Raw genomic sequence first — 12,500 nt, 5'->3', positions numbered from 1 at the left:
ACTTTGAATGCCGCAGGACATACCCAGGTAAATACACATTACTTAATGATATAAATTGCGTATAATAGAAAAATAATAGAATGTATAATTATAAATTTAATATAAATATGTATAATATTGAGGAAACTTATTAACGTCTCATTGCATTAGATTTTCTAGATAAAATATAAATAATAACTAAATAAATTTAATAAATCATGCTTGTTAACTCGAAATTTGACATTTTAAAAATTTTCTTCAAATTTCGTGCGTGCGTATAATATTGTTAAAATTAACTTTATAGATTTTATAGCTGTTTAATTATTATTAATTGAAAAATATAAAAATATGCTACAAAAGTCAATTTTAATTTTTAAGTGAGATAGAGATATACATATGTACAAGAGTTGTTTTCCCTAGGTGGTTGCAAATGCGACTTATAATTCTGCCATTCTGACGCTTCCCGATTACGACGTAAACAGTTCACTCATAATCGGCGAAGGATTCAAAGGATGCATTCTGCATGGCCCCGGGATCCTCTTCAACAACAGTATCAACAACGAGGCCGTTTTCGGACCCTGTCCATTGAATATCAAAGGATGTAAGAATACATGATTCATCTATAAATTTTTCTCAAGTAACTTCTTTTTTTGAGTTATTTATGGTAGAGTGTTTTTGCACTGAAAAACGTTGAGTAATCACACACGCGGTAATAAGGTAGATCGATAGCATAGTCGTCACACGAATAAGTAGAACAGCTTTAGGCTAGAGTTAGAATTAATTAGAACAATCAAATGATAACGCGTTGCAATAGGGTAGATTGATATCGCGCTCGACGCAAACGAAACATTCTTAGTTTCTTATGTTAGATGAGTTGCAGGGATCGATTGATAACAATAAGCTAGATTGTCATCAACGTGAAATAATCTTGAGATAAAACCAAGAATAGCTAGAGAAGTAAAAATATTCTTTATGAAAAAGGAATTTTTTACAGAAAAATTTAATAGTCACTACTCTTATAAATTATAAGATTTATTATATTATACAAAACTTACTATAAACTCTTAATTATTATTGTATTATATTATATTAAAATAATAATTACATCAACTTTTGCAATAACATTTACAATATTAATATTCTGCATAGTTAATTGTTTTTTATTGTTAAAAAATTGGAATATTCATGCATTTTTTTTATTTGACTAACTTTATTTTATCTCATCATATTATGTTAATTATTTTTTCTTTTCTTCTATTTAACAGACACACACATCATCATTTTTGTATTTTAATTAAATATATTAATCAGTTAAATTTTGTGAGTGAGTGTGTGTGTGTGTGTGTGTGTGTGTGTGTGTGCGCGCGCGCGCGCGCGCTCGCGCGCTGGATCTCAGTTATAAAAATTTTATTTTGAAATTAAAAACGAAAACTGAGAGAGACTGGAAAAGAGTTTTCCAGTTAGTTTTTCTTATCGTTCTTGATCTCGTTCTCGAAATAATCTTTTCATTTTAATAATAGTTTTTTAGGACTTCTTAGCATCATTTTTTTACTTGTAGGACTAGATTATGAGTGTAAAGCAGTGACACACATGTCTTTTCTGAATAAAGCGCACATATGTTTGTTACTCTGAAAGTGCGTAGAATACGTATAGATGTGCATCAAGAGAGAGAGAGAGAGAGAGAGATAAAGTGAGATTGCATGCGAGTTCTGTGAAAAACGAAAAACTTTCAGGTGGAACGAGCGGTCTCGTGAGTGGTACGGGGGCAGCTTCCGCTACAGCCTCCACCATGGATTTCTGTCACCACGAACCATGCATGATGCATGGTAAATGCGTCTCGCGGCAGGATCGTTACGAATGCCACTGTTACGCCCGGTACTCCGGCAACAACTGCCAGATCGACAATGGTAGACCTCGTCGATATCTCGAATACGCGGGGTTTATGCGGCATTTGTGTGGGACGAGTGGATTCATACCCAACGCGCGCGTTAAACGGAAATATTATGTCACGACGATGTATAATTACACCGCATGATCAGAAAATATCAATCTGTTGTTATCAATTTTTGCAAGTTTTCTTGTGGATTTCAGAAAAACATGTCAGAAAATTTAATACAAATTAAAAAAATATGTGAATAAAAAGTTAAACAGCAGACGATTTTAAGTATAGTAAAACGTATTCCACAAATATGGTCCATGTGAGAGATTAGAATCTTAGAGGAGTTATATCTATGACTGTGTGATTGAATGGGTATGAAATCTGCATCGTTCTTGTCTAATTTTCACATGTTGTAGATGTAGATCTATTCTGCTTTGAAACAGCCTGTATATATAAACGCTTTCACAAAAACGCTTTTTGTATGCCTTACCCTCATGTCAAATGTAGAAGATATCTACTTCAAAAAATCATACTCTTTCAATGATTTTAAATATTACATATTGTGTTGCCGTCTTTTCCCTTCTCTTATCGACGTTGCCTCACAAGAAAAACGCCTTAAATAGAATTAAAATAATCGCTTCATAAAAAGTTGCACAGTTGAATATGCTAGCGTTATCGCATGCACATAAAGGATGAACGCCTGAGACTGCATTCTTCTCATGAACTGAATATAAAATACGCTTAACATTTCTAACAAATTAATTTTTTATCTTTATATTTAATTACTTTATTAACTATGAATAATTAAAAAATGTACAATATTTTACTTTTTCTTTCGCGTGTAATTAATTAATACTGGTATCAATTAGAATTAGTGTCGCTTTGTATCTTTTCTCATCGACTTTTTCATGATTATCACTGATCAAATAATGATCTTCTTCGCGTATCTTTCAGGTCCACCTTGTGAGAGCAAACCCTGCCACAATGGCGGCATTTGCATCGAAGATGAGGATGGCAATTTTGTCTGCAATTGTAAATCCGGGTTTACTGGTAGTCTCTGCGAATCTCAGCTGGGAGTGCGACTATGTGAGCAGAATCCATGTAGAAACGATGGCGTTTGCATATCGCTGACAGAGAGCGAATACAAATGTAAATGTCAAGTTGGTTGGACTGGGAAAAATTGTGAAACTAATATTAACGAATGCGCCTCGAGCCCATGCAAGAACGGTGGCATCTGTATCGACGGGATCAATAATTATACCTGCAGATGCGACAGGACTGGGTGAGTCTCTTCAAAGAACTGAGATATTTTTTCTTTTTTTAATTTGATAATTAAATTAAATAGTCAGCCATTGCACAATTTATAGGTGGTCGTCATCGTTCAATCTATATTTTATTCCACAAATTCTCTTTTATCATTTCTTCATGCATATTGAAATCGTGGAACATAGATTTTTTTACACATTCTAGAATTTTTTTTCTGTAGATCCTTGATCCTCATGTTAAAGCTTTGAGTTGACAAATTGTAAGCTGGAACGGAGCATTTTATACATATCCCAAAATTTTTATTTATAGGTCCTATTTTTCAAAACCTTCATTTTATAGAGTTCAAAAGATTTAAAAGATCTTAAATCGCAAAAGAATAAAAAGATTCACGATACAGACAATGGATTGAATTTATATTCTCCATCTTATGTTTTCTACATTTCACACATGGCGATACACATATAGGTATATTTCAAGCGCTTTTCATTTTTCGCTATTCAGCTACGAAGGTATCAATTGCGAGGAGGACATCGACGAATGTCAAGCAAACCCATGCCTAAACAACGGCGTGTGTTTCGACTATTATGGCAGTTACATTTGCAATTGTCCGGAAGGCTTTGAGGGTCAAAATTGTGAGCTCAATTTAAACGAATGTTTATCCGGACCCTGTGTCAACGGTGGTGAATGCATCGATGATGTTGGCACTTATCACTGCGAGTGTCTCCCGGGATTCACAGGCCGCCACTGCGAACTGAAAGGTCTCTGCGAAAATGCGGCCTGCCCACTCAACAGCATTTGTGTGGAGGATGCTCATGGACCCCAGTGCGTCTGCAATCCCGGATTTATGGGTAATCCGCCCAACTGCACCGTCAACTATTGTGCTAGCAATCCCTGCGCTAACGGTGGCACTTGCACCAGCAGCAGGGATGGTTTTAATTGCACTTGTTCATCTGAATGGAGAGGTAAGAGCATCAAAATTAAAATTAACAATATATTCGCTTTCTCTTATTCATTTTGTGAAATTAACTTTTATCTTAATATATTAACACACACTTTTATCTGGATGAAAAGCAAATTAACACTCGGTAGATTCCAAGCTTGTGAAAAAAACTTTTCTCTTTAAGAGTTTAATATTATAACTAAAAAATAAGATATATTTCTTAATATCTTTGCTTGAATATCTATTTTTTTATAACTTTAACGTATATACATATATATATATATTAAATTTCTTCCTATATATCTAAAATATAATGTTTATAGTTTTTATAGTTATTTTAAATCTCTTTCTGCAATTTCTCTTTTTTATTATTGAAACAGTTTTAATATTTTTGTAGTTATAATTTACAACAATAAATTAGTTCTTTTTAAAATACATGTAATTTATAGCTATATATTTTCCAAACGTTTAGAGTTTTCCTCCTGAAAATGATGTTTTTGCAGGAAAGAACTGTCAGTTCAATGTAGACGAGTGCCTGTCACAGCCGTGCCAAAACGGCGGTATTTGCATTGACCGCGTCAATGGATATACATGTAACTGCACTAAAGATTTTATGGGTGATAATTGTGAACGGGAATATGATGCATGCGCTATAAACCCTTGCCAAAACAATGGTACTTGTACACTGATATTGAGGTCCAAGAGGGATTTTGTTTGCGAGTGTCCACATGGCTTTGAGGGCAAGGTATCGTAAGGCATGATAATATCCTTATACATAAATGTAGAAGATGAAAATGTAAAAGAGATATAATTAAAATATAAGTAAAATATACGTAATAATACATAAATTTACAAATGTAATAAAAATAAATAAATAAATAAATATATATATATATATATATATATATATATATATATATATATATATATAGGAAATGTGGGTAATAACATTTAATGACAATGATTCAAGGTATGCGATGTGAACATCGATGATTGCATAGGTGCAGTGTGCCCTGATGACAAAATCTGCATTGATGGTATCGCAGCTTATGAATGTAAATGTCGCGAAGGCTACAGAGATCCCAATTGTACGCTAATAATAGACCATTGTGCCGCGAAACCGTGTAACAACGGCACATGCATCGACCTCGGCGAGCGCGGCTTTGAGTGCAAATGTACAAACAACGGCTTTCAAGGTAAATTTCGCCGAATCCAAAGCGAATCTATATAGGGAGACCGATCAAAAATATTTCAGAACTTGAAAAAATTATATTTTGAAATACATACATATATGTTATTTTTAATTATTATTATTTATTTTTTTAACTCGTTAACCTCTTCAATTATTATTCTAAACATAAGCTAAAATTTTTTAATTTTTGTTATTTCTACGAGTTTTGTTGAAAATAATAATTTCAATTATTCTGAGTTTTTATACTTAATTTCTTCAATTAATTTTCTTATCACACATTTAATTATATGATTTTTTATATTATAACATTTCTATATTAATTTATTTTTAATTTATTTTTTTGTTTTTTATAATAACTCTAAAAATATACATTTTTGTTTATTAAGAAATAAATCTTTATTTTATCTTTATACTTTGTTTGGATTATCAATTATCATAATAGGAAGATAAAAAAATATTTCAAAGATATATTTCCTTTTTTGCAAAAACCGAATAGTAAACATCGAATTCCATTTTCAGGTAAATATTGTGATCTTGATGTGAACGAATGCGATTTACACGGCAATTCTCTATGCAACAACGGCATTTGTGTCAACACCGAGGGTAGTTACAACTGTTTCTGTCGGCCGGGCTTCTCCGGCGATCACTGTGACATTAACATCGATGAATGTCTATGTGGCCCATGCAAGAATAATGCCACGTGCCTCGACGGCATCAATACGTTTCAGTGTTTATGCCAGCCTGGTTACACCGGTAAAACCTGCGAAGTAGATGTGAATGAGTGCGATAGCAATCCATGTTTAAACGGAGCGCGGTGCGTAAACGGCGTAGCGTCGTACAAGTGCGTATGCCCGGCGGGTTTTCTCGGTGCAAATTGTGAAATTGATGTTGACGAATGTAAATCGTCGCCCTGCATGAATTTGGGAACATGCATCGATGGCGTAAACAGTTACACCTGCGATTGCAGAGATACCGGTTTCGAGGTAGGTTTTGTTGTTCTATCATAAAAATGTGAAAAGATTTCTTTTTTGTTATACAAATGATATCTTTATGAAATATCGCAAAAGATAATTTTTGTCACTAAAGTATAATCTTTTTCTTTTTTTTCTTTCTCTTTTTCTTTTTCTTTTTTGCATAATTTAATTTTTGACAGTTCTGGCGCGCACGTGCTCGCACTCTCTTCTTTCTGTCTCTTATATTTAGATTTAGATTTAATTTAATTTATCTTTCAAGTTGTATGTATTGTATCGTATTTTGATAATAAGAACTCCTTAATATAAGTATGTGACGCTAACATTGATAATTGCCTGCGAAAGTGCCTGGCCCGTGCAAGAATAATGCTACAATATTTATTTATTTATTTTTTTTTTTTACCTAATTATATTTTGTTTAATTACAATATACTTTTTATATTAATTTATTCTTAATTTTTAATTTAATTTAAAATTAATTTAATTTTAAATTAAAATTAAAAATTTTATTTAAATGTTTATTGTATAATTTTTTAAATTATTTTCTTCTGGACTTTTTAAGGGTCCGCGTTGCGAGGAGAATATCAACGAATGCCTCTCGCAACCATGTGTAAACGGCGGTCACTGCCTGGACGATATTAAGAATTACAAATGCCAATGCTACGTTGGTTACACTGGTAGGAACTGCGAGGTCGACGTGAACGAGTGCGAGAGCTCGCCTTGTCAGTACAACGGCACTTGCCTTGAACGGTCAAACATGGAGCTTTATAAAAGCGAAGTCCTAAATTTACCCGCAATTTTCAACCAGGAGTTTAGTTATATCAACGCCAGTGGGTGAGTTTTTGAATAAATCTTTTAAAATCTTTGGTTTTTCTTTGCAAAAATTTACTTTACATTCTTTCTTGTCAAAAAACTAAAAATTCATAAAATCTCGATAGATATGAGTGCCTTTGCGTGCAAGGTGTCACCGGCAAAAATTGTGAGGTGAACATCAATGAGTGCGATAGCAACCCCTGCGGCCCGGGCACCTGCATGGATCGTATCGGCGGCTACACCTGCGAATGCGACGAAGGCTTCGAGGGAGATCATTGCCAATACGAGATTGATGAATGTAAAAGATACAATCCCTGCGAACATGGAATGTGCACCGATGGCAGAGCCGACTACTTTTGTACTTGCGAACCGGAATATGGTGGTAAAAACTGTTCGGTGAAGCTGATTGGCTGTCAAGGCAATGCCTGTCAAAACGGTGGCACTTGCTGGCCTTATCTTATCGACGAAACCATTCACAAGTTCAATTGTACCTGCCCCAACGGTTACCACGGCGAAGTCTGCGATTATGTGAGTGTTTATGTAACTTTTTTCTCTCTTTTCTTTATGAATAACAATTTGAAATAAAAGAATTTATGACAAAAAAAGATATAGTAAAATACTATAATATAAAATATATATAAAAATTACTAACATAATTTAAAATTGTATATGTAATTATATATATTTTAATGAAAATAAAAATAGAGAATAACTTAATCAATAAAATAATAAATAATCATAATTAGCTGGTAATAGAGTAATGAATAAAATAATAAATTGACTAATGAGAAATTTTAAATTATTAATTACATTAAAAATGAAATTTAAATGAATTTAAATTGTATCTTTTTTTGTCACCCAAAAAACAGAAAACCAACATTCAGTGAATATTTATTCAATGCAATTTTAATTAAGCTAGCAATAATTAAGAATTTTTACTTTTTGGATATCAGAAAAATATTATCAAAATATATAATTTTAATTAACATAGTTTAAAATAATTGAATCAAAAATATTATTTCTTCAACATCTCGTCCATGGAATACCTTTATATATAATTCTCGTTTTTAAGATATTATTTTTAAATATGTCTAATGATTTGTACTTCTTAATTATTTAATAAGATTTTTTTTTACTTTTTTTTTGTTCTTATAAGGATTTTTACTTTTTAATTATATGATAAATATTTTTTAATTCTTTTTTATCGTATTTAAAAAGATTTTTAAGAGTTAAAAATTGTTAAATATGTTATACACACACACATGCCCACACACACAATCAAACTACTTACACTTACAAAATTATGCCTTATCGCAACTGTTGAATTCTTTCCGAAGCGTTTCGGGCAGAGGAAGGTGCGTAAATATGCTGACACCTTTGCTAAAAACAATCTCATAAGCAGCAAATCTTATGTTAGCAATTATTCGACAAATTCACAGGTGACGACAATGTCTCTGAGCGGCAGTTCTTATGTCCTGGTGAACACCACACGCGATGAAGGTTATGATATCCAGTTTCGCTTTAGAACCACCCTGCCAAACGGTCTTCTAGCGATCGGCAGAGGCGTGACCATTTATATCCTTCAGTTGGTAAACGGCAAGCTCAACATACATTCCAGCATACTGAATAAATGGGACGGGGTCTTCGTAGGTAGCGGACTTAATGATTCCAAATGGCAAAAAGCCTTCGTGGCAATCAACGCGACTCATCTCGTTCTTTCGGCCAACGAGGAGCAAACTATCTATCCCATCAGCCCTAATGAGGGTTCCAACTCATCAAACCATACGTCTTTCCCAACGACTTTCGTGGGCGGTAGCCACATCAGCTCTCTCAGCTTTCTAAGAAGATTGTCTCGCTTACCTTCATTCACTTTCTTCGTTGGCTGCATGGAAGATGTCGTCATCAATGGCGAATGGGTATATTTGATTATTCGTTTTTTCTTTTTTACTTTAATCTATCCTTTCGCTATTTAAATCATGTTTATAAGTTATAGTTTCTCAAGATTATCTTTCCACATGTAATTTATATATTAATACAAAATATTAATTTGTTTATTATTACAATTAGTAATGAACATTAATTTTTATATTACAAATTTTATTTATAAAATTTATGTCTTATTTACTTTAAATGTTATTATAATCTTAAACTTCAATCATAAATTTTGTTAAGAAATCATAAATTTTATGATAAGCCCAATTATCTTGCAAATAATTGAAATCTTTGAATTCTAGGAGCTTTCTAAACTTTTAATTCATTTTAATGTTTATTGACTAATCTGAATAGCGATAATTTGTCACTCAAAACTGCGCCATTATCAAAATTTTTGCGACTATGTCTTACATCTTTAAATTTATCTCAGGTCTACTCTGGTACAACATCGAAAACCGTATACATGGAGGATGTGGAACCAGGTTGTCCTCGTGAAGCTCAGTGCTCGCCGAACCCTTGCAAGAATGGCGGCCATTGCACTGATCGTTGGCGTGATTTTTACTGCAAATGCGAGCGTCCTTACCTCGGTCACACCTGCCAGTACAACATGACCGCCGCTACGTTCGGCTACGAGAACATCACAAATGGCTACGTGACTGTGAAGGTCAGCGATACGGCTAGACGGACTGTCAGCTCAGTCGTCGATATCTCCATGTTCATTCGCACACGAGAGAGCCGTGGTGATATCTTCTACCTAGGCACGGAGCCGGATCTTCAGGATGATCAAAAGCCTCAAGAGAGGACCTATATAGCGGCGCAGCTGGTGGAGGGCGGAGAACTGCTTGTGAGGATTCAATTCAATGGCACAGAGGCTTATACCGTCGGTGGCGTGAAGCTTAATGACGGAAACAATCATCTGATCCAAATAGCGAGAAACGTCACCCTCGTCCAGGTAAAGATCAACGGTACTGAGTACTTCCGCAAGACCATCAGCGCCACAGGCGATCTGAATGTGACCGTTCTCTATCTGGGAGGACTGCCACAGACGTCACGGTATATTCGCCAAGTCGACAACAGGCCGATGGAAGAGCAGCGACTTAACTTCAAGGGTGTCATCCAGGACGTGCAGGTATCGAATGGTACAAAAACGATGGTCGTGGAATTCTTTCCGTTAAAGGTAATTGAAAATTCTTCTTAACTTTCACTACTATTGTATAATTCATGCATCATACCGTTTCACATCCTTTTCATTAATCTTCAATAATCTTTTAGAATGTACTTCCACATTTTAGAGTTTTTACAGCTTGCATTTTCTTCCAGGCACATGACATTCCCACGCTCGTTCAGTTTGGCAATGTTTCCTTCGACCATGAGAAGATCCTCGAGGGTGTGGTATCGGACAACGTGTGCATAAGCAGCCCGTGCAACCACAACGGCTCGTGTCACGTGACATGGAACGATTTTTGGTGTCAGTGTCCGCGCGGTTACACCGGCAAGACTTGCCAGGAGATGGAGTTTTGCCAACTACAGGACTGTCCTGCGGGCTCGCGCTGTCAGAATCTTGACGACGGTTACGAGTGTATTGCCAACGCGACTTTCGACGGAATTTCCACTGCCTTCACGTATGTATACGGACGCGCCAATGAGATTACGGACGCTAGTGACTTTGTTCTCGATACTATCGAGATTACCTATCGATCCAATACCGGCGGCACGCTGTTTCATATGGCGCCCCAGGTGGGCGACCAACACTTCACCGTGTCCGTCTTCAAGGATAATGTCTCCGTGTCTTGGCGATTTGATCTGGAGAACCAAGATACTGTTTCCTTCGGCAAGAGTCAACCTGATGGAAATTGGACCTCACTGCTTATTAGATTGAACAATAATTCCTTAGAGTGCGGTTACGTCAATCCTACCGAAGAACAATCTCGCACGAGTTCCAACTTTAGTTTTCAACTATGGTACGACATCCTAGTGACCGGAACAGTCACCCTGGGTGGACTTTCCAGTGCCTTGTCCGATGTGCATACTTATGTTGGATTCAAACATGAAAGAAGAAATGGCATCGAGGGCAATAATGTGGATTATAATGAACATAAGCTGACAACAGCTATGCCATCGCATAGTATGATGTCCGGTGGGTGTGGTATTTTATTAGAGAGTGTTAAATTTTAGCTTTAAATTATTTCAAAATTAGTTTTTAAAATGTGGCGAAGCATATACATATGTACTATATCCTCTAATCTTTAAAACTCGAAAACATTTAAATTTCAATTGTTTATACTTGATCTTATTTTTCGGTCTATTTAATCGTTAAGGTTTCTTATTGTGAAACTAGCCATATCTTCTTTCACTTTTTTCTTCGTTCACTTTTTTTTTTACTTTTGTTTAGGACTAAAAATATCCTATTGTACAACCTCTAACTTCCGCAATTTTTGAGATACCGGGTTAATTTTTGTTTACATGGATAGAGTATCATTCAAAGATCGTTGGTATTGAATTTGGTGAGAATCGATGAAAAGGTTCATTTTTTATAAAATTTTTCATTTTTTGAGAAATGTCTGTATACATTGTAACTTTCTCAAATTTTGAGATATCAGGTTAAATTTTTTTAGATGGATAAAATATTATTAAAGTATAATTACTACTGAATTTGGTGAGTATCGATGAAAGGGTTTATTTTTTATAAAATTTTGAATTTTTTGAGAAATGTCTGTACACGCTGTAACTTTCAGAAATTTTGAGATATCGGATTAAATTTTTTTACATGAATAGAGTATTATTAAAGGATGTTTGATATTGAATTTAGTGAGGATCGGAAAGAAATCATTTTAATTTTTATTTCGCTCACAAAGCTTCCTCTATGAGGAAGCAAAAATTGAAAAATCCGCATGCTTAAAGCAGCTTAAGCATTGTAAGATAAAATGATGAGGAAGCAATGTGCAAGTTTCTAATTTGCACAACTCTACTTGTTTTCTTCTTTGTCATATAGGAGAACCATTTAAAGGCTGTCTGGGCGAAGTCCGGATTGGCAGCATACTGCTACATTATTTTACATACGAAGCGGTATATCAAAACGCAAACTTCACGCCGCTAGAGTTCTTGGCGTTGCAGGATAATGGCAATGTCACTCATCGCGATAGTGTTGGCTGCCAGCTATGCTTTGACACAGATTGTAAGAACGATGGCTATTGCCTCGATAAGGCTAACAGCTATGTGTGCGAGTGTCCAGCCGGTTATGCCGAAGATGATTGTTCCTTCAACATTGACGAGTGCATTGGCAATAAATGTCAAAACGACGCAATTTGCATCGATGGTATTGCCAATTACACCTGCGTGTGCAAAAATGGCTGGCAGGGATGGCTGTTAGTATAGTATATCTTCTTTTTAAGTTACTTGAGCTTTTATGCATAAAGAAAATCTTTATATTCTCTCTCTCTCTCTCTCTCTCTCTCTCTCTCTCGCTCTGTCGCTCTCTCTCTCTCTCTCTATATATATATATATATATACATTAAATTTGATTATTAA

General features: G+C 34.8%; 1 protein-coding gene across 2 annotated transcripts in view; it reads left to right on the top strand.

The window, feature by feature from the left end:
• The window catches only part of LOC115236268 (protein crumbs), a 34,134-nt gene that overhangs the window by 14,289 nt on the left and 7,345 nt on the right, over window positions 1-12,500 (top strand). Inside the window, exons 2-15 of one of the 2 annotated variants that reach the window (XM_029808608.1) lie at window positions 1-27; window positions 400-580; window positions 1,713-1,886; window positions 2,813-3,140; window positions 3,626-4,086; window positions 4,568-4,809; window positions 5,035-5,260; window positions 5,776-6,239; window positions 6,790-7,061; window positions 7,166-7,568; window positions 8,480-8,956; window positions 9,403-10,149; window positions 10,293-11,109; window positions 11,965-12,337. The exon at window positions 1-27 is cut by the window's left edge and continues 344 nt beyond it. In XM_029808608.1, coding sequence (XP_029664468.1) covers window positions 1-27; window positions 400-580; window positions 1,713-1,886; window positions 2,813-3,140; window positions 3,626-4,086; window positions 4,568-4,809; window positions 5,035-5,260; window positions 5,776-6,239; window positions 6,790-7,061; window positions 7,166-7,568; window positions 8,480-8,956; window positions 9,403-10,149; window positions 10,293-11,109; window positions 11,965-12,337 — 5,192 coding nt within the window. The remainder of the gene's footprint in view (window positions 28-399; window positions 581-1,712; window positions 1,887-2,812; window positions 3,141-3,625; window positions 4,087-4,567; window positions 4,810-5,034; window positions 5,261-5,775; window positions 6,240-6,789; window positions 7,062-7,165; window positions 7,569-8,479; window positions 8,957-9,402; window positions 10,150-10,292; window positions 11,110-11,964; window positions 12,338-12,500) is intronic. The other variant, XM_029808609.1, reaches the window with a different exon arrangement.

The sequence above is a fragment of the Formica exsecta genome, unplaced genomic scaffold (genome assembly GCF_003651465.1).
Source record: "Formica exsecta isolate Colony F162 unplaced genomic scaffold, ASM365146v1 scaffold247, whole genome shotgun sequence".
Classification (NCBI taxonomy): Eukaryota; Metazoa; Arthropoda; class Insecta; order Hymenoptera; family Formicidae; genus Formica; species Formica exsecta.
Note: the sequence above shows the minus strand (reverse complement) of the source record. Positions and strands in the feature narration are given on the sequence as shown.